The following is a 20,625-nucleotide window of genomic DNA, read 5'->3' on the forward strand; positions in this document are numbered from 1 at the left end:
TACATACATACATACTAATCCAGTTCACTTTAAATTCGTAATGTGCTCGTTCGCAATGTGCACTGTGCACAAAAAGCCCTACAGGTTCACACTTGCACAATTCCAAATAGTCCTGGCTATTACAAGTTATTACACAAATCTAATAAGGAATAAAGATTTTACAAACAACAATTTAATTGATTAATTTGAAAACATTTGATTTTAAAATTTTTGTTTAAAATCGGGATGAAATGTAAGTTGCGATAGTCTTTTCTTCCAAATTAAATGGCTTCTCGAACAAGAAATTGATTTTGTCCATCAGGAATTGATTCGATTGTTGTATCGTTGTGGTTTACTATATAGTGGTGTGGGTATGACATCACTTTGTAGGCCAAAACGCAGAAGTGAGTTAGCATTTTAGCACTTCCAGTTCCATCGTCTCAAAGTCAATGAGCTTTTTTAATGGGATTTTGTTTAACCTCTTAAAATGTGGGACCATTTTTGGGATTTCCGCCTGGATTTGGCCTATCCAAATTGAAAAGCTTCCCATACACACATACAGTGGTCTAAGTTCAAAATGTTGGTGTCATTTTACAGGAAACCCTTTGAAGTTACATAAAACACTGCTAAAAGTGATAAACATGTAAGTATAAGTTGTCTTTAAATCGTATAACAGACCTCAAGTTAACCATGTCACTTTTAAATACTGAAATGCTTGGTATTTGTAATGTGACTGATATCACAAGAGATATGTTTCAGTCTAATCAAGCTCTGTGGTGTGGGTTTTTAAAGTATTTCCTTTTGTTCTGCTCTCACAATGTGAAAAAGACAAGAGACACTGTGTTCTTGCGATCTTCTTATCCGATTTAATTATTTTCCATGAATTATTCCACTGGTCTGCACTTGGAATCTATCGTTTCTCTCCACAAATTCTCACTCAAATCTTTCTCTCTGCCCATTTCCACAGGGTGCTTTAAATCTCTACTTTTCTTCTTCACTTCTAATCCCTATTAGCGTCCCGTACTGAGGGAGTGTTTCTGAAGTAGGGAAACGCAACAGACAAAATACCTTCATTTTTGGTCTTTCAAAATGATGTAAAGCATTTTGAATGATCAGTCAATGTTTTTAAAATGTAGTAAATTACCTCTTCTCTCAAACAAATGACCTCAGGTGCTCACCATAAGCTCTAGTGTGAAAATGGCTAAAGAACATCCTGCTGACATCAGCTTACCTCTTCTCGCCGCTCTTCAGAAGGGCCCTTGAGCTCCCTGGCCTGGTCATCTTTGGGGTCAAACAGGTAGATGTAGTCAGAGGAGTAACTGACCAGCACTTCTTGCCCATCTTCACTGTAACACAGAGAGGTGACGCGGCAGGATTTGGTGGACAGGTGGGCAGGGACAAAACGCACACACATGCCGGTCGTCCCTCTGCCCATGTAGTTACCTAGCCAAACAGAAAAACATTTATAGGACAACATGATGAAAAATTTAAAACTCTAGGCTTGTTTCTAGCCTGAAGGAGGAACTTAAATTTCGGTGATTCAGAGGATATGAATCATCTTTAGGAGAACTTAAAAATATAAGCTATCGTTTTCAAATGAGTTCTGAGAGTTCAAGACCTCTCGTTGCAGTCACAGATTCAAATCTGGCTCCTAATGCTAAATATAAAAGATCATGAAATCATGTGGTAGGTATTTGTTCCTCTATAAGCATGATTTAAAGAAGAACAAAAGGCTGAAATGTTGAACATGAACCATTTCTCACCCGTAGCTCTTGTTCCCAGCATTCTTCTGTCGTAGATCCTCACTGAGCTATCTGAACAGCCCACAGCAAGATAGTAGGGGACCAGGGGGCAAATGGATATTGAGGTAGCGGCTCTCCGACAATTAATCAAAATGTCCTGATAAGGGACAGCAGACAGAGAGAGAGAGAGAGAGAGAGAGAGAGAGAGAGAGAGAGAGAGAAAGTGGGGAATGACGTAAAATAGAACAGAAAATATATACGTGGGATGTAACATTTGAAAACCACAGCATACAGGTTATCAGGAAATCATTAAATAAACATTAGTGAATCAATCACAAAGTGCAAATAGAAGTGTGTGTGTGTGTGTGTGTGTGTGTGTGTGTGTGTGTGTGTGTGTGTGTGTGTGTGTGTGTGTGTGTGTGTGTGTGTGTGTGTGTGTGTGTGTGTGTGTGTGTGTGTGTGTGTGTGTGTGTGTGTGTGTGTGTGTGTGTGTGTGTGTGTGTTTGATTGACTGAGATAATTTGGAATATAATCAATAATGTTGGTTAACATTCAAAAGGGCATTTTTAAAAATGTTTTTAAAACAAGTCTCTTAAGCACACCAAGGCTGCATTTACTTGATCAAAACTACAGTAACAACAGTAATACTGTGAAATATTATTACCATTTAAAACACCCATTTTTTGTTTTAATATTTATATTTTAAAATGTAATTAATTACTGTGATGGCAAAGCTGAATTTTCAGCAGTCATCACTCCGTTTCTTATGTTTCAGATGATCCTTCAGAAATCATTCTAATATGCTGATTTGGTACATTTCTTATTATTATCGATGGTGAAAACTGAAGGCTGAATAAAGATGAATAGAACAGCATTTATTTGAAGTAGAAATCTTTTGTAACATTATAATCAATTTAATGCATCCTTGCTGAATAAAATTATTATTATTAATTTTAAAAAATATTACTGACCCCTACATTTTGAACGGTAGTGTATAGCAGTACACAGCAAGTATATGCAGTTGCCCAAAAAGTTTTTTTTTCATGCATAAATGCTATTGCATCAGTATAATATTGTATAAAATAGACACCTTGCAGTATCTTCGCAGTTGATGGCATTAGATAAAATATAAAATCAAAATAGCATTTATTTTATTTTATGTTTTAATATTTTATTATTATTATTATAGTACAAGCACACCTTTTAAGTAAAATATATTGTATGTAATATAGTCAAAAGAAATCTCATTGGTTCAAAATCCAACTTCACATGTATATTAAAGCTATTTGACAGCTGAAGCTCTACTACTGGCAGAACGCAAGCAGAGATCCAAACAACAAGCAATGTGTTGTCTCAGCCTCACAAACAAATGCCTTCTGATAGCAACAGAAAGCAATCATGCCCTCAGGCCAATACCGTCCTCACAGCACACACTCTGTAGGTTGAGAAATCGAGGTTGGAGGCTGCTTCCTCAGAAATATATCAGAGGTGCTGCACTGCATCAGTGTTATTTACCAGCTGGAATGGTGACATTGAGGGATGTGGGAGGGGAGCCTGATCTCAGATCAGTACAGCAGCCCCTCCCCAGAGCACTACCAGGAAAAAACATGCTGAGCCTTTGGGTATATTTGGTGATGTATGTATCTACAACTTGTTCAAAGCCTTCTTACATCTTTACAGTCCTCCTTTGTGCAGCTCGTCTTCATCCGCAAGTCAAACCACCTCACTGTACCGTCTTCTCCACAGGACAAGAAGGTATAGGGGTCATTTGGCACTGTCATTATCTGTAGACAGAAACAGAAAGAAAGAATTATGCGAGACGTCAACCTCCACCTCGCCACACATCGACTACAAACAAAGACACTGCTGGCACAGAGAAACGCTCAGAAGCACACATTGTGGATTTTATTTCCTTCTCTCTGCACTCTTTAACACCTGTACCTCATAAGCAGTGCCATAATGGCATGTGAACTGGCACTGTCTGTTGATTTCTTGGCTCTTCTCTGTGTGTGTGTAGAAAATGATGCCGTCTCCTGAGCAGGACACAATCTGTTGATCGTTAGTATGGGGCATGAACTTTGCGCTGAAGATGTTGGCCCGATGTCCTGAACGAATAGTCGTCTTGACCTATAGACAAAAGTACGAAAATTTTAATTGAACAAAATGTCAACAAATATGGCACTGTTTAGCACAGGTTTGGTCTAAGAAAGCTTTGACATTTTAAAATGTCAAATCAGCATTCAACGCATCAAATTTCCTAGATTGTTGGGAAAATTCTGGCTGATACAAAAACAGATAATAACAATTTTCATGTTATGGCCAATAACTAATAAATGGCTGATATTAAAATTTGATCTAAATAATATTTTAAAAAGTATTTTGTCTAAAATAGATGAAATCTTATCCAATATCGACTGAACCCATTAAACTGGCAACACTTTACAATAGGTTTTCATTAGTAAATATTAGTTAACTACTTTAGATAACATGAACTAACAGCATTCTATAGCATTAATTTTAGTTCATGTTTATTTCAACATTTACCAATACATTATTAAAATCAAAAGTTGCATTTGTTAACATTAGTTGATGCACTGAGAACTACCATGAACGACTGCTTTTTTATTAACTTACATTAACAAAGATTAATTGGACCCACTTTATATTAGGTGGCCTTAACTACTATGTACTAACATATTAATTAATCATTTGATACAATGCACTTATTGTGTACATACATACATACATACATGTTTTTACATTGTACTTACATTTTAAAAACTACCTGCATGTAATTACATATGTACTTAATTTCTGTAGTTACATTTATAATTACACTGTTGATTCTTCCCTTACACCTTAACCTACGCTTAAACTTACCCGTACCACCACACCTGTCCCTAACTTAACCCGTATCCCACCTCAATATCAGCAAAAGTGTTTTGCAATACAATATGAACACAATAAGTACATTGTTTGATGTTAAGGCCATATAAAGTGGGACGATTAATAAATACTCTAACAAATGTACTCCTCAATGTTAGTTCTTGTTAGTTAATACATTAAACTAATGTTAACAAATGAGACCTTATTGTAAAGTGTTACCGATAAATAAGTCCGATAACCAATATGGTACTGATCGTACTCCCAGCGATTCAAAATAATCCAATATTTTAATATAATGCCTACAGTGGCATGCATTACAAAAGTGAAATTCAGTTTTATTTGTAGCGGATTTGTCTTTAACTTACCTTTCTGTTGTAAGGGTTTGTGATAACCAAGTTAGTGTCATCGGAACCTGATAAGATGTATTCTCCTGTTTCATTCCAGGATATGGTGTTAACCTTTGAAGAAACACAAAAACAACCTGATATGAATACACCAACGTGGGACTGCTCTAAAAAAGAAAAGCTTATTTCTTCTGATGCAAAAACTGTGCCACTATTTATCATAGTCTCCATTTTATTTAAAGAAATAGTTCACCATAAATTAACATTTTCATCACTGACACAAAAACCCATATAATTTCTTCTTTCGAACACAATTTTTAAGAATTCCACTAAGTTTCTACCTGCTGACATCATTTACTGAGCTCCACTGATAACACCGGTATTTTAACCATCATATAGATTCCTGCTTGAACATTTTAGAGCTGAAATGGACTGAGGTAGTGTGTGCTGCCTGTGCCTTTAAGAGAAAGCAATCAATATTTCATTAACTCAAGGTTGATACGCTCTTTTCCTCCCCTTTCTAGAGCAGCTCAAACATCATCACAGAGGGTCCATTTCCTTTGACCTCTGCCTTTCGAAAATAACATCATTGGGAGGGATTAAGCATTTATCCCTCATTCTGCTCTTCCGTTTTCACTCTACAGCTCTGCTTTGTGTAGTGAGGAGATGGAATTAGATTGTGTTAGATGTAGTAAGATGCATTGCATGTTAAAATAACAAGTGTTGAAAGCAGTCTGGACTGTGTCATTAGGGAATGCGGAGAGTCTGCTTTAAATGAGGCAACGCTGGAACAGAACCTGAAACGTTACCCCAAAGTCAGGTGATAAAAGACATCTATCTCTTCTTGAAGTTAAAAATGCACAGTGTGCATTTGTCCTGGTTTTATACATCAGCTGACACGGTTCAAAAAGAGTGAAAGAGGAAGGCCATAGAGAAAGGCCATCTGATCAAATGGAATAAACACACTGTTTATAAACTGCATCTGTAAAATTCTATGTTGTTTGTTTTTAGGGAGAATACTAGATATGCGTATGGGGTAGTTTATGGTCAAACACATATTTTTCTTTAATTTATGAGAAATATTTAGTTCCAACAAAGAGAGAGCTAGACTTAGATCAGGATAGTTTTTGATTAAAAAAAGCTGCATTTATTTGATCAAAAATACAGTAAAAACAACATAACTGTAAAAGATTATTACAATTTTAAATAAAAGTATTTTATTTTAATATATTTTAAAATGTAATTTATTCCTGTGATGGCAAAGCTACATTTTCAGCATTATTACTTCAGTCTTCGGTGTCACATGATCCTTCAGAAATCATTCTAATGTGATGATTTGGTGATCAAGAATCATCATGAAAACAGTTGTGCTGCTTAACGTTTTTGTGGAAATCATGATAAACCTTTTCAGGATTCTTAGACGAATAGAAAGTTTTAAAGGACAGCATTTATTTGAAAGAGAAGTATCTTTACTGTTACTTTTTTGCAGGATATTAATTAGCAGGATAACAGTATTCATTTCTTTAAAAGAACTTACCGAACCAAAACTTATGAATGGTAGTGTATTTCGTCAGAATACATAATATATTCAAAGATGCATTTTTTTTTGAATGGCCGTCAATTGAGAAAGATGCTCATTGCAGCCAGATGGTGTAGTTATGGCATCTAACAGCAGGGGTTTTACAAACATGATGCCTTGTATCTGCTTATTGTGAAAAATCCTTGGTAGACCATATTAAAGTGCTGCATTCTGTTCCTGGCTATGATCAGGCCTCAAATTCTCACAGTGGTCACCTCACTATCACTATCAGACTCAGTTGTACTGTAGTAAAATACAGAATCCTTTTCAACTCGGTTTTTCAAGCTTTTTAAAGCCTGTTAACGGATATATTGGAGTGTTTGTCACTTGCAAGACTTGCAATTAAAATAGAGTACATGTCCCAGCAGTAAAGCAGAATTGACAAAATGACGTCCCCGGTGGCTGTCTGGCGCCTATCAGCTTTTGAGTTTAAATCACTGACAGATAAAGAACAGGAGCCACTGATAAGTGGGTAGAAAGAGACACACACACACACACACACAACACTCACACACAATATAAGCACAAAGATTCCCCTGAGACTAAATAACCCAGACAGACACATTCTCCTACAGGCACATTTATCAAGGAAAGAAATTAGCCAACAAAAAAAGACTGCTGGGGGGCAAGAGCATCAGACACAAATGGAGCCTTGAGTACAGGTGAAACAAAGGCTTTAGTGACTTACACATCCATCATGCACATTGAGAACGGCTTCGAGCTTCAGTCGTTGCACAAACTCTCTTCTACCTACAGGAGAGAGGGAAAAAAACAAAATTTAGTTGTGGCATCTCTTTTCACTTACAAACTCATTTGCATTGTCTGTTAAACCACTCAAGAGAGTATTCACAAGGATATACAGCTGACCTGTCCCACATTCAATACACATTTAATTCAGTCTTTTAAAGCTGTAATTTCTGTGCTACTAGCAGCACCAAATGTAAGTGCACAATTGACTGTTTCCAAACAGGTTTCTCCCCATCCTCAGAATTTTGTAAAGAAATATATTATTTAGCTAGAATGTTTATAAGAGACATTAAAGACTTTTATGTTGTTACAAAATATTTATACAATATATTGTTGAATTTCCTATTCATCAACGAATCCTGAAAAATGATGCATCACAGTTTCCACAAAAATATTTCTGTTTTCAACACTGATAATCAGGGATGCACCAATATGAACATTTTGGCTGATACCCATAACCAATAATTCCTTATATTTCAAAGCCGCTAACCGATATATTAGCCAATAGATCCAAATTTGTATATCATTTTTGAGAGCCTGATTACAAAAACAAAAGTCTCGCCATTAAAAGCCAAGCACACAATTATAATGTTCTCATTATAATTTTATGTAGCATATATGACAGACTGTTGTTATGGCTGTTGTACTTAACTGTATTTTCCTTTTCAAAGTGATTTCAATCATAATTCAAGCAATTCAAAGGCATCATGGCGAACAGTGCGCACCTGAAGTGTCTCAGCTGAAGAAAATAATCCATTATTTATTGGCTTTAATATATCGGCCCGATAAATTGATGTTATGTATGGATTATCTTTGAATTGATTATGTAATTGGCATTATACACTTACCTGACTGCCTACTGATAATAATAAGAAATGTGTATTGAGCAGCAATTCAGCATATTAGAATGATTTCTAAAGGATCATGTGACACTGAAGACTGTTGTAACAGTAATGCCTGTTTCATCTTTGCAATACGATTCATTTACATTTTAAATGATACTTTAATTCTATTTTAATAATATTATGTCACAATATTTCTGTTTTTACTGCATATTTGATCAAATAAATGAAAAATGGTAGTGCAAGTTGATCCAATTCTGAAACTCTCAAACAAACAACAGCAATGTGTTAATAGCACCACAGTGTTTACAGTTTTTGGTTGAAAGTTGGAAGTTGACCACTATTGCCAAAACACTTTTCAGTTTAATCAAGATCAGCATGTCCCATTTACTCTTAAACTGAGCTTAGCTATAGACAATCAGAGGCAGTTTACTTTATGTTTGTATGAATAACATGCACAATAATCTAAGGTTGGAAGCCCATTTATTTTGTAATTCTAAGCTGGAGTGTCTATGAAACTATATTATGAGCAAGAGGAGGCTGGAATGATTGTTAATGGCTGCTGATATCTTCACTGCTTTGGAGAAATGCCACAACACTATTACGTTACCTCCTGCATTTGCTGAGTCGCTGTCCAAAGATGGAAAACATCCTGTCATACACTGATGTGGTAATTTCAGCCTCCCCGATTTGGTTTGTTGATGTTGTTTTGTTTTTTGTCTAATCTCTTATCAAATACCTCCGATTTATTTGACATGCAAATACTGTAGTTTAGAGCCAACAATGCTGGTGCACTACAACTACAATACCAAGTCGCACTTGGCACTTCTTGCATTAAGAAACCTTGCAACATTTACATGTTTTAATTCCTGACAAGCAGATATCTGTGTGTGGTTGGTAAATGACAGATCTTTCCATGGCTGTATTTTCAGCCTGTGTAATAAGGAGCTACAAATAGCAAGTGCCAAACTTAGGCCAACCGTTTTCAATGGTGTGAGCCTGGAGAAGAGCAGCAGCCTGAGATGACATTGCTCTATGCATTGACCGTACAACCTCTATACTGGCAGATCACACATGCCAAAATAAAGCAAAAGCTGCCATTCACTTATAAAATGCTAAATCTCAGTATTTTCAATTGGGTTATAATTTGTAGACTTGAATTTGTGAAGATTTGTAGGGATGTAGGTTAAATCCACTCTCGCTCCATTCACAAATGCATGAAACTGAGATACTCTGTTTTTGGCTGTTCTTTGTTTCTAACCGTTAGCGTTGGCAGGTTTTATAACATGAACAAGAGCAGAGCTAAATTCGGCACACTCTGAATGATATGCTATCATCATCACTATCTGAATGTGAGATCCAGAGCAAAGCAGCTCGCAGACACAAAACACTGAACATATTGGCACAGTTCATTAACCAAACAGAATTTAACATCCACATTTTTAGGGCATAGAGAAGAAATGAGCTGAACTGGTCTTGTCTAAAATACATATTTGGGTCAGACTAGGTGGATTCTATTACATAAGCTTGCTTTGAAGTCTGCCAAGACTGGCTGACACTTCTCTCAGGTCTCTCAGCTCAAGTGTAATATTGCAGAGGGGGATGTCTGACTACACAACAGAGCTACAAATTCACCAGTGAAGTAAAATAAAATGACTTTTAGAGGTCAGATAATGTCAGATTCTCTTCATTGTCAAGCCATGAGCACAATTCCTATTTATTTCTATAATAAGTATTCAAAATATGCCTCTTGCTCCGCTAGCTAAAGTGAAAGTTCAACCAAAAATGTCCATGACCATTTCCTTTCAAATCCAAAGCCTTACACAAGGCGATAATATGGCTTTACAAGACTAAAATAGTGCAAACATCATATGTTTGTGGTACTTTTTATGTTGCTTTTTGTCATTTTGGACCTTAACAGCCTCTGTACCTGTTCACTTTCATTGTATGGAAAAGTACAGCATGGACATTCCATGATTTAACTCATTTTGTGTTTTACAAAATAAAAAAAATACAGGTATTGAATAATAAGAGGGTGAGTAAATGACAGATTTTAAATTTGTGCAAACTACAAACTTTTTTCGAAACATTTTACAATCCTCCTGATATAGTAACACTGCAAAACACAATACTATAGATTCTCTATCTAAAAATAAAAAGAGCTAAACTACATATGGCAATAAACCAAAGATACCTGCAAGCCATATCAGTCTGTACCTAACACTGAAAATAATTCCAGAAAACAATACATGTTTTGTGTCATAAATCAAAAGCTAGTACTGTTATTCAATACAAGAACCTTGAAAATGTAATGGAACAACAAGGTTGCTAATGTAACAAAGAAAAACATTACGTCTAAAGTTATTAAAAACATAACCGATCAACAAATAAAACAAATCAGTGGCAGTATTGTGTTTTGCATGTTTTGATGGATTCTTACAACCTCTTCACACTATGATTACCTCCAATAACATTAAGACTTGTGCTGACAATGGCACCCATTTGCATACATAAAATGTAAAAACAAACCTGCTAATATCTAATGTTTCATGACACTAGATCCTTTTTCTTATGCTTCTTAAATTATATTGTTATTAGTTGTTTTTGAAAAATCGTTTTTGGTACTTTATAAGCCATTTTTAAAGATGGTTCATATATACATTATTTTTTTCCTAGATATTTTGGAACATAAACAAAGGACTTATGAATCAATGCTACCATTATACAATAATAACAACGTTTATAACCATTTCTGTGGGGTCTGTTTCATTTTTTATATAATCTGCAATTGTGAGAAATGCATAATTTAAAAATGGGTAAACATTTAAAATTAAATTAAATTAGGGGGGGGGGGGTGTAGCCAATTCAAGTACTTCCCCTTAAATCTGAAAATCTAAGGCAGTGCTCTTTCCAGATACTATTGAATCAGTTTGACATTTCAGGGGTTTTTTTTTTTTTTCTTAATCAAAATGTTAACAGTAACACTGGTACGATTCCATTATGTCGTTCTGAAAACAGATCAGCATCAGAGTAACAGGTCAGATGATCTTTAACCAGTGTCCCTGTCCTGTGTGCAAGCTCAAATGACAGCTGTCACCTAAAAAGGTCTTCGTAAACAAGTCTGATTTTCAAGTGTGTGATACAAACATATACTGGTCGTAGTTTCTTACCTAAATAATTTGTCCTGACCGCATATGGATCTGAGCTTCCAATGGTGCGTTTTCTTACATCCCAAATGAGATTGCCAGAGCAGGACATGGTGTTTAAACCTCTAATGTTGAGACATGCATGGATGGAAACCGGAGAGCAGACGCTTTTCTTGTGTGTTTGTCTTCCTTCCGTGTCGTTTGATTATTATTGTTTGCCTGCACAAAGCCTAATAGTCGGTCATATAAGTTCATCGACAACTGATACTGGATGAATGAGAGAATATTACTCCTCGATATCGACACCCCCGCGGCGATCCGTTTCCGACGCTATGTCCATGATTGCTTGCTTTAAGGTGTAGTAAAAATATTGTGCTTCTTGTTTGGCTATCCGCTTTAGCCTCTGCTGCTCTGGTACGTCAAATCCATCTCGAGCCCAAAGCCAATGAAGGGAGAGAGGCGCAGTATGTTGACTGTAATGAGCGGCTCGCTCTCGGGAACGTCAAGTCTGCGCACAAATTACGCCGAAATTGCGTTTGAATCTCAAGAATGTTTTTTTTATTTTGTCTCACCTGAGGTATTTGTACACTTTAATAGTAAAAACAAATATATTTTGTAACTGGCATATAAATTAAAACTCGACATAGTACTGTCTTTATTTAATTTTTTAAAAGGCAAGTGATTGGTTCATACTTAAAAGCGTTGAGAAAAGTAAAAAAAAAAAAAAACAACAACACACAAACAAGAAAAAAATTAAAGAGGAAAAATATAAGAGTGATTCAAAAACTATAATAGTCTGGATGAAAATAACGACACATTAAACATTTTAATTGCTATTGAATTGCAAATATAGGCTATACGTGGAGTTAAAATATTAGAAATATTTTTAGACTAAACTAATTTCGTTGCAAAATAGACAAACAAGTCATACAAATACAAATGTAATGCAATATTTTAACACTATTTTTTTAACTGTATTATATTAAACAAAACAAATCAACCCAACCAAATAATCAATCATTTTTAATTCATTTGCAACCACGCTATTTTCGTGCTACACTCTTCACTTAAAAAGATACTGTGAAGGACGACTTTTTAAAATAAATAGCATGGACACTTTTAACTTCCACGCCCAGAAATCCACAATCAACTTCATGGAATATTTGTATTCTAAACATAACCGTGAAAACAGCTTCTTTTCTCAAAGAGCTTTGACTTCTTCTTCTTGCTATTTGGACTTCTTGGAATTGTATTAAGCTTTGTCTTTTTTGAGGTTTGTTAGGATCTTGTATGTTTCTTCAAGCAATAATAATAATAAAAAAACTATATATATATATATTCTATGTTAATTCAGTCCATTATTCAGCAGTGTTTGTAAGATTTCCTATTCCCATTTCTCTTAAAGGCACAATATGTAATTTTAACATGAGGTCACTTATTCAAAACATAGGCCTGCGTGGAATCATGGGAGTTGTTGTCTTCACCTCTACAGCCGGTGGAAAAGAATCCTACGGGACTCGGGCAGAAATCATATTCATGGATGAGCTAATGTATGAAAGATTTATTAACGTTACTGTAGTATGAAGGGTGGGGCTGAAAGCCGTTGGAGTGGAATGAGGCGTGATTGAGCAGTGGAGCTTTTATTATGCCACTTCCGCTTCTTCCGGTCATGCGGGGCAACGCAGCGCTGTTTTATCATATTAGATACATTTGAGTGTGTTGGAGGTTATGTTATAATGCGTTCACTCGGCGGCAAGGGACACTTTAGATCGATATTAGGCATGGTAAAACATGTTAATCGCAGTAAATCAAGAAAACAAGATTTAAACAATAAGACTGTGTTGAGCTGTATAACAATTCGTTTTCTGTAGATGAATGTATCCAAAAAGTTGCTCACCTGTCTAATAAAACAATATATTAAAGCATCTTTGGTGTAGCCAAGATTTGCTCTACAGTTTCTTCTGAGCCACATAAACTACAATTCCCAGACTCATTCTCCCTGTTCATTCTAGAGCTGTGTGCCCAAGGCAAAGTCTGGTGGTAGGCCTAATGATTATCTTCTTGTCTACTACTATAATTCCCTCTTTCACCCCCTACTTGATTTTGAATATGATACAGATGTCTTCCTCTTCCCTCCACATTCGAAAGTTCTTGCCAAATGATCAACTTCCTCATTAGGGCTTTGCCTTCTCAAAGGTCCCGCCTTTTAAAAAGGTGCGAACGCCGTCCAGCCAATCACACAAAGAGGCGTGACCATAGCAACCAATCCTATACCTCAGAGGCTCAGTCGCGTCATGACGCAATTAGCTTTGCGACGCGTTCCCGCTGACAACATACTAGTACGCTGCATTAGCAAGGTCGAGAGTAGGACAATAACGTAGACTTTGTACTTTATGCTCGTCCAAAGGTCTTGTTTTCTGGACTACGGGCTCTTGCCTTTTGGAAATACCACGGGCCAATAGCAGTAGAGTGCTTTGCACGTCCTGCACTGTATTTTCGTGCGTGCAAGTCGTAGCATTTAGCTTGTTTAGAAGTCACCATGGCTGGGCTGAGAGCTTCTTACCACAGAATCCTCGGCAGGATCGAGCATATCCTGCCGGCCAAACTGAGACCTTTTTATAACCACCCTGCAGGTAACACAAATGCTGTTAGTGTGGCAGCTTATTTGTCAATGACACTGATCCTGTTAACCTCTTGAAGCGGCGGTGTGTCATATGAGGGTGCAGCCATAGAGACTGCTACCTGAGCAGGAGTTTTTGTCTTACTGGTCAAAAAACAATCACTCCGATATTTAAAATATAGGTAAAAACTAGCTTGGTACACGAATAGTCTCCTTTGATTTAGATGTAGCCTAGAATAGATCTGAGGTTTTAGATATACGTGTATTTTGTAGGAAAATGCATTTTATAGTAATTATAGCCGCTGTATAATATGGAGAAATGTTCTTTTGTATTAATGGAAACCATGGTGTATTGTTGACACTTTTCAGGAAATTAAATTTACATGTAAAGCTTCAGAGTAAACAGCATTTCCTCAATATTTTTGTTATATCTGCAGTTCTGGTCTTGGCATACAAATACAAAATGGGTACTAACATTTGCATTTATATACATATAAGTATTTCTGCAAGTATTATAACTGAAAAATATCACTCTTCGTTTTAATTCATTTTATGTGTTTTTTTTAATGTGTTTTCAAATTTTAAGACATGATTAAACACAGTTTATAATCCTTGTGTGATTGCAATTTTCCAGCTATTCCATTATTAAGTATTAGTATTATGACATATTAATTGTGCATGTTTGATTTTAATTGTACATGTAATGGAAAAAGGTCAAAAGCTTTTAAAAAACGTCACAGGTCACCGAAGTGTACTATATTCGTGCAAAGTGCTTTTTACAAACAGAAATGACTAAATAACGAAATATATTTTCTGTTATAATAACCTTGCGTGATTTCTCTTAAGAGAGTCAGTGTGTTTATAGTTCTAGTTTTTGGTGGTAGGATAAATAGAGATCAAATTACATGCGTGTTGATAAACAGGTTGACTGACAAGAAAGAAACTAAAAAAAGATGAATCAAAATAACTGTGTTGGCATATAGCACAGCTGATTTTGACCTTAGCTTCACCTTTGCCAGAGGGAGAGTGTCATATTAAGCGCTAGAGATAACTGATCTTTTATTAAATTATATTCATTTTTTTAATGCAGAATGTTTTTTCAATGTTCTAAAACAAATCTGTTGTGATATGTAGATCAGCAATGGAAGCTGATTAATGTCTTTTAGTCTTACTGAATGTTCAAATATTCTGTGTTTGCAGATAATAGTCCATAATTGTATCATCAGCCATTGTACATTGTACTTCATTTAAAATCAATTTAAGTTTGAGCTTTGTGGTGCACATGCTCACGACACAGAGCCACAGGGATGCAGGTTCAAATCTGTGTCTGAATCCCAGTATCCCTTCCCCTTCCTCCACTTTCCTGTCCTGTAAATAAAGAAAAAATATGTATTTAAATTTCCCTTTTAATTTTCGGAAGGATATTGGGTACCAAAACACAACCACAAAGTGCCAGTATGTAAAGTTTTAGTATCTTTTGTTGTAAGTTGAAACATATCTGACACCTGTCACAATTACACACATTCTTTGTGAACATTTGACCTGTGAAACATGAGTTTAACTGAATTGATTTGCTCTTTATTTAGGTCCAAAGACTGTGTTTTTCTGGGCACCAATGTTTAAATGGGCAAGTATAACAACATACAGTATCTGGACGTTATTTGGATATATATATGTAGGTATTTAAATTTTATTCACTTATTTGTGATTTCACACAGGGTCTGGTCTTGGCTGGCTTGGCAGACATGGCACGTCCAGCAGATAAACTCAGTACCTCCCAATCTGCTGTGCTGACAGCCACTGGTATATATCACATCTCTTTTTTTATAAATATGCACATTTTGAAGTTTCAAATCTCCCTCATTCTCTGTTTTTCAGGTCTTATTTGGTCCAGGTATTCCCTGGTTATTATACCCAAGAACTGGAATCTGTTTGCTGTAAACTTCTTTGTTGGAGGTGCAGGAGGATCACAGCTCTACAGAATATGGCAGTGAGTACACTCATTCGCCTATAGAATACATTCAGGAGTGTGAAATGTAAAATCACTGTTACGAACCCCTGTTTTAAACACCCCTGCAACATTAAAGGACATGTGAGGCAAAGTGTAGTTTAAACATTTATTATAAGGATAAATAATGAATGCACAAAAGGCAACAGATTAAAATACTGAAACCAAAATATACTTAACAGAGGAAAAAAAAAACATCAAACAGAACACAGCTTGTCTTCAGCGGCTAATTGGGCATCATGACGTGCACAGGATTCACTGCTGCGTGCCTCTTTCCGTGCCTCTTGTCTTATATACTCTCAACCAGGAGCCCTTAGAGTAATGGGGCACAGGTGCACAGGGGCGGAGCCTAACAACACTCAGAAGAGAAAGAAAACAAATCTGAGCATGCACGCACAAAACACAAATACAACACCCATAAGGCTTAACAATCACATAAATGGGGAATTAGGCAAAAGGGGAGTGTTCTGGATTTTCGACTTGCAGAGTAGCCAGCTGATGTCATGTCATTCAAAACAGCTACATGTAAACCAGTTCTGGGGTCCATTCTTCGTACGTCGCTAACTCATTTAGCTGGATTTGATTGTTGACGATTTGGCATGATCTTGGATTGTTTGGTTCTTCAACGCTCATCCTGGACTTGCTGTCATAGCAACATGTCCGTAAGCGTAAACCTGCTCGGGAGCAGGCGTATTTCATGTAAACAGGGTTAGATTGCATCTTTTTAAGTGCTGTTGATACTTAAAATTTGTCCCAATCACTGACTTTATAACAAGAGTTCCTTACTGAACCAGGGGCAATAATAATAATAATATAAAAATTTATTTGAAAAAAAATATATATTATAATATTGTGTGTAATACTATAGACACAGCCAGACACTCTATAGAGAGATTTATTTTTGATAGAATAATTGCTTTATCATTTTATTGGAGTCTTACACACATGTTGTACAGTTAATCAGAGCCGTGCATTCATTTGAGTGGTGACCGATATTATGGGAGTGTCTTGATGCAGCGCAGGAGATGCAGAGACATTGATCTTGACCCTTAAGAAACTAAGAAATGAATGCCGACACATAACAAATCTGCTTCAAATATAAAATTAAATGAATTGCTAATTACAAAATTTAATTAAAAATGTAAAGGCTGTACAAATACTAGAAATTGTGAATATAAATAGTTGGGAATCATGGTTTTTAAAAAAAAAAAACAGTGCATATTTAATTTATCTATTATAACTTTTAGGTTGTTTTGGTCGCTTGGCTGTTTCCTTATAAAGTTCCAGAAAGAAGTTTTTCGCCAGGTGTCTTTTTTAATTATCAACTGTACGGTCTAATTAAATGTCTGACAATACCTAAAATGACCCAAAATGGTAATTTAAAGCAGTAACGTCATATGTTTCTTCCCTTGAGGTCTACTTATTTTTTATTAAAGGTTTTTTTTTGCACCCAAACACTCGTAATTTAATTTGTTAGGCCTTTTTCCACCTCTCTAAATTAAATGGGCTTTGTTGCTGTTGTGTCTTTAAAAAACAAAAAACAAAAAAACAACGTTCTGGTCTAAAAATCTTCCCACATTTTATCTTCTGTGAACTCAGAGGTTTTTTTTTTTTCTTTCTTTTTTTTAATCTACACTTTAACAAGGTTTTCCAATAGTAGCAAGAAAGCAGACAGGGTCTTCCAGCATATTGTACAATTTAGGTGTGTGACTATGGTGGGAGATTTTCAATATATGAGCTCTTTAATCCCCACAGGCATAGCAGGGAACAGAAGGCAAAGGAGAAGGAAGCACAGGCTTGATACCAGTGCTGTGTAAAGTGCCTCCAGAGGACCTAAAGGGACTCTCCTCAACTGGCACCCCAGAAACTTCTCCTCCATCATCAGTCATCCACTTTCTTCATGAAAAGAGATCATCTGATTGTTTTAGAGTTCAGGTCCTTGTCCTGTGCCACTAGTACCTATAGCAACTATTATTACGGTTGTGAAAAACGCACAAAATGTTACATTTTCATATTAGTAAAATGCTTGTTTTTGAAATGCATCTTGATAAAGGTGCTTTCCATCCAACATACTTGAGTTACCATCATGATCCTTAATAATTTCTTCACTCAGCCTGTCATACTATTAACAGAATGTCTCCCAATACATTTTAGAAAATTATTTTATTATTTGTATTTCTTAGGAAATATTTATTAAACAGCTGTAATATTTTTTTTTAGTATTTTATTTGAATCCGCACTGTCATATCCATAACATGAAATAGTTTGTGAAAACCCATGTTACGAAATATAAACTGGACTGTATTGTAATATTGGGGATTTTTAATTCACATAAATAAAGTAACATTAAAGTCAGATTTACTAAATGCGCCTTGCTTACAATCTTTTGTGCTGTTAGAAGTCCACATGTGCATTAATCTCAGTTATTCACCTGTCGTGCATTATAAATAAGGTATATAAAGCAGAGTCCTGCACGGGTGCGGGTACCCGACGGGTAACCCGCGAATATTGCTGAAACGGGGGGAAAACTTCCTACTGTGTCGGATGCGGGTCGGGCAAGGGAGAACATGGGTCTAAACACGGGTTTTAAACAGTCACGTGCAAGCGAATATAGGCCTATATATAAAATACATGCATGTATATTGTAGATGTGTTCCTAAAAATATGCCTTGCCTGTATTTCAAGTTCATAAAATAATTTCAATTCCATATCAGTTTATTTGTGGCGGCGCGCACGCGCGCCCCCCCAGAAGAATCACAACCGCGCGCGTGCGATCTGCTTGCGCTGCAGTCGTCAAGATGGATCATGAGGAGGAGTTGAAGAAAAGATAGCCGCAAATGTGGAACTTCATCGCTGAGGAAGCACGCAGATAACTGTGGTAACAAAACCAAGCACAAACAGTTCTATCGAACAGTATTTTTGTTATGTTTCCTGAGTTTTGTCTTAACACCTGTTAATAGTGATGGGCAGACCGAGGCTTCGTGAAGCACTGAAGCAGTTGAAGCAAATGTGTCATATTGTTTCGAAGCTTCGAATCAATCTGACACCCGTCTCTACGGCGCCATCTAGTGGTCATTTCCATGTGTTGATCTGAAATACCTTGACAATGATCCATGTAAAAAAAAATGTTTTTAACATCTGTCTGACAACTACATGATCTTGGTTTTGTAACCTGTAGCCTCGTCATTGTAAAGAACTATATATATTTTGTTTGTTATACAAAATGAACATTAATAAAATAAATAAAGCCACAATGTGTCACATTTGTCACAAAACATTTTTATTCAAAAATATGAATTGCTCTGCTGTTGAAGGACTCAGCTGACTTCTTTTTTTACATATAATTTCTCCAGCCTTTGAAAAAATCCTCTCACAAGGGACACTTGTTGCTGGCATGCACAAATATTTTTGGATGATGTAAATACATGGATGATGTATTGTTGCAGAAGGCTAGCTGCCTATCACAATACACACATCTCACTTTATTTGGTGCTTCCAAATGGAAATGCTCCCACACCACAGATGTACGGCATCTCTTGCGTGCAGCCTCCATTTTATATATATTCTATTAATATATCTATCTATATATCACCTATGAATCTATATCTATATAATTCTATATATCTAACTTATGCTGTGCTATCTATCTGTCACTATCTAACTTAGCCTATATGAATGTGTCACTATATCTATACTATATGTCACTGTCTATACCTATCAGTCAATATATCTAATTTAAATCTAGCCTAAATATAACTAACCAAAGCGCACTATAAATCTCACTGCTATCACAAAATCACTGCTATCACAAAATCACTCTCCTCTCACAAAAACCCACGAGGTGAAGATGGATTTACTTCACTTTTAAACTGTGGTGAATTAGGTTTATACAGATGTGTGACTGTGTGGCTTGTTCCCGCCCCCTTTAATCAACGCAGTTTCGGAAGGCGCCACCTGATGAAACACTTTGAAGCTTCATTTAGCCATAGTCACGTGACAAGGGTGTTTCGAATCATAGGCTGCGTTCGAAACCGCATACTTCCCTACTATATAGTATGTAAAAAGCAGTAGGCGAGCGAAGAGTATGCTCGAATCCTTTGTATTCATAAAAGAGTAGGCGAGAACTACCAGGGTTTTGGAGTATTTCTCGCGAGATTCGGACGTGCGTATACTGATGTTGCGTTCGAATATGCCTACTTACCTACTATATAGTAGGCGAAAACAGTACGTGAAAGGAGAAGTATGTTCGAAACCTCAGTAATCATAAAAGAGTAGGCGAGAAGTTCCCGGATGGCTTGCTGATTCCGCCCAGATTGTGAAGTACCCATCGTCGGATACTTTTCTATCCCTGCCTTCCCATGAGGCCACAGGAAAGGATACGTCAGGCGGAGAAAAGCCAATCAAATGTGAGTATTACAAACCAAAATCACCGTTCCTTGTGTTAAAATCGCATTTGTTGGACTACTGTAGAGTAACGTTATACTGTTGAATTGTTAAAAGTGTAAAGACGACAGACAGTATAGTGTAGTTGTGATTGGGCTGTAAAAACACGTTTTATTATGTATGAGCTCCAGTCACACACACACACACACACACGTCTCCAAAGTGGATTTACATAAACGATATACTTAAAGATAAAGATGCTTACTAAATGTTTATTTAACATCTGACAGGAACATTTTCGATAAGTATTGCAGATGACATCACAGCATGAAATAGACATCTGATCAGA

The 20,625-nt window shown here is 36.2% G+C and overlaps 2 protein-coding genes across 11 annotated transcripts in view; one reads left to right on the top strand and one right to left on the bottom strand.

The window, feature by feature from the left end:
- The window catches only part of dcaf6 (ddb1 and cul4 associated factor 6), a 33,665-nt gene extending 21,953 nt beyond the window's left edge, over positions 1-11,712 (bottom strand). For all 10 annotated transcript variants that reach the window (XM_079821682.1, XM_079821690.1, XM_079821689.1 and 7 more), the window contains exons 1-7: positions 11,290-11,712; positions 7,219-7,280; positions 4,973-5,065; positions 3,663-3,848; positions 3,392-3,505; positions 1,743-1,878; positions 1,211-1,422 (exon numbers count right to left, since the gene is read on the bottom strand). In XM_079821682.1, the coding sequence (XP_079677808.1) occupies positions 1,211-1,422; positions 1,743-1,878; positions 3,392-3,505; positions 3,663-3,848; positions 4,973-5,065; positions 7,219-7,280; positions 11,290-11,377 (891 nt within the window). In that variant the 5' untranslated portion in view covers positions 11,378-11,712. The remainder of the gene's footprint in view (positions 1-1,210; positions 1,423-1,742; positions 1,879-3,391; positions 3,506-3,662; positions 3,849-4,972; positions 5,066-7,218; positions 7,281-11,289) is intronic.
- Positions 11,713-13,550: 1,838 nt separating this feature from the next.
- mpc2b (mitochondrial pyruvate carrier 2b) lies at positions 13,551-18,105 on the top strand. The gene is made up of 5 exons (XM_079821092.1): positions 13,551-13,898; positions 15,472-15,512; positions 15,604-15,688; positions 15,764-15,875; positions 17,649-18,105. The coding sequence occupies exons 1-5, from the start codon at positions 13,805-13,807 to the stop codon at positions 17,692-17,694; spliced, it is 378 nt and encodes a 125-aa protein (XP_079677218.1). The 5' UTR covers positions 13,551-13,804; the 3' UTR covers positions 17,695-18,105.
- The last annotated feature ends 2,520 nt before the right edge of the window (positions 18,106-20,625 follow it).

Source organism: Gobio gobio, assembly GCF_949357685.1.
Source record: "Gobio gobio genome assembly, chromosome: 7".
NCBI lineage: Eukaryota > Metazoa > Chordata > Actinopteri > Cypriniformes > Gobionidae > Gobio > Gobio gobio.

What these genes read in the sequence shown, in the direction of transcription:
- mpc2b (XM_079821092.1), top strand. Translation starts at nt 13,805, where the DNA reads ATGGCTGGGCTGAGAGCTTCTTACCACAGAATCCTCGGCAGGATCGAG. An exon ending in TGCTGTGCTGACAGCCACTG is followed by an intron (nt 15,689 to 15,763) that starts GTATATATCACA and finishes TCTGTTTTTCAG; the next exon opens with GTCTTATTTGGTCCAGGTAT. An exon ending in CAGCTCTACAGAATATGGCA is followed by an intron (nt 15,876 to 17,648) that starts GTGAGTACACTC and finishes TAATCCCCACAG; the next exon opens with GCATAGCAGGGAACAGAAGG.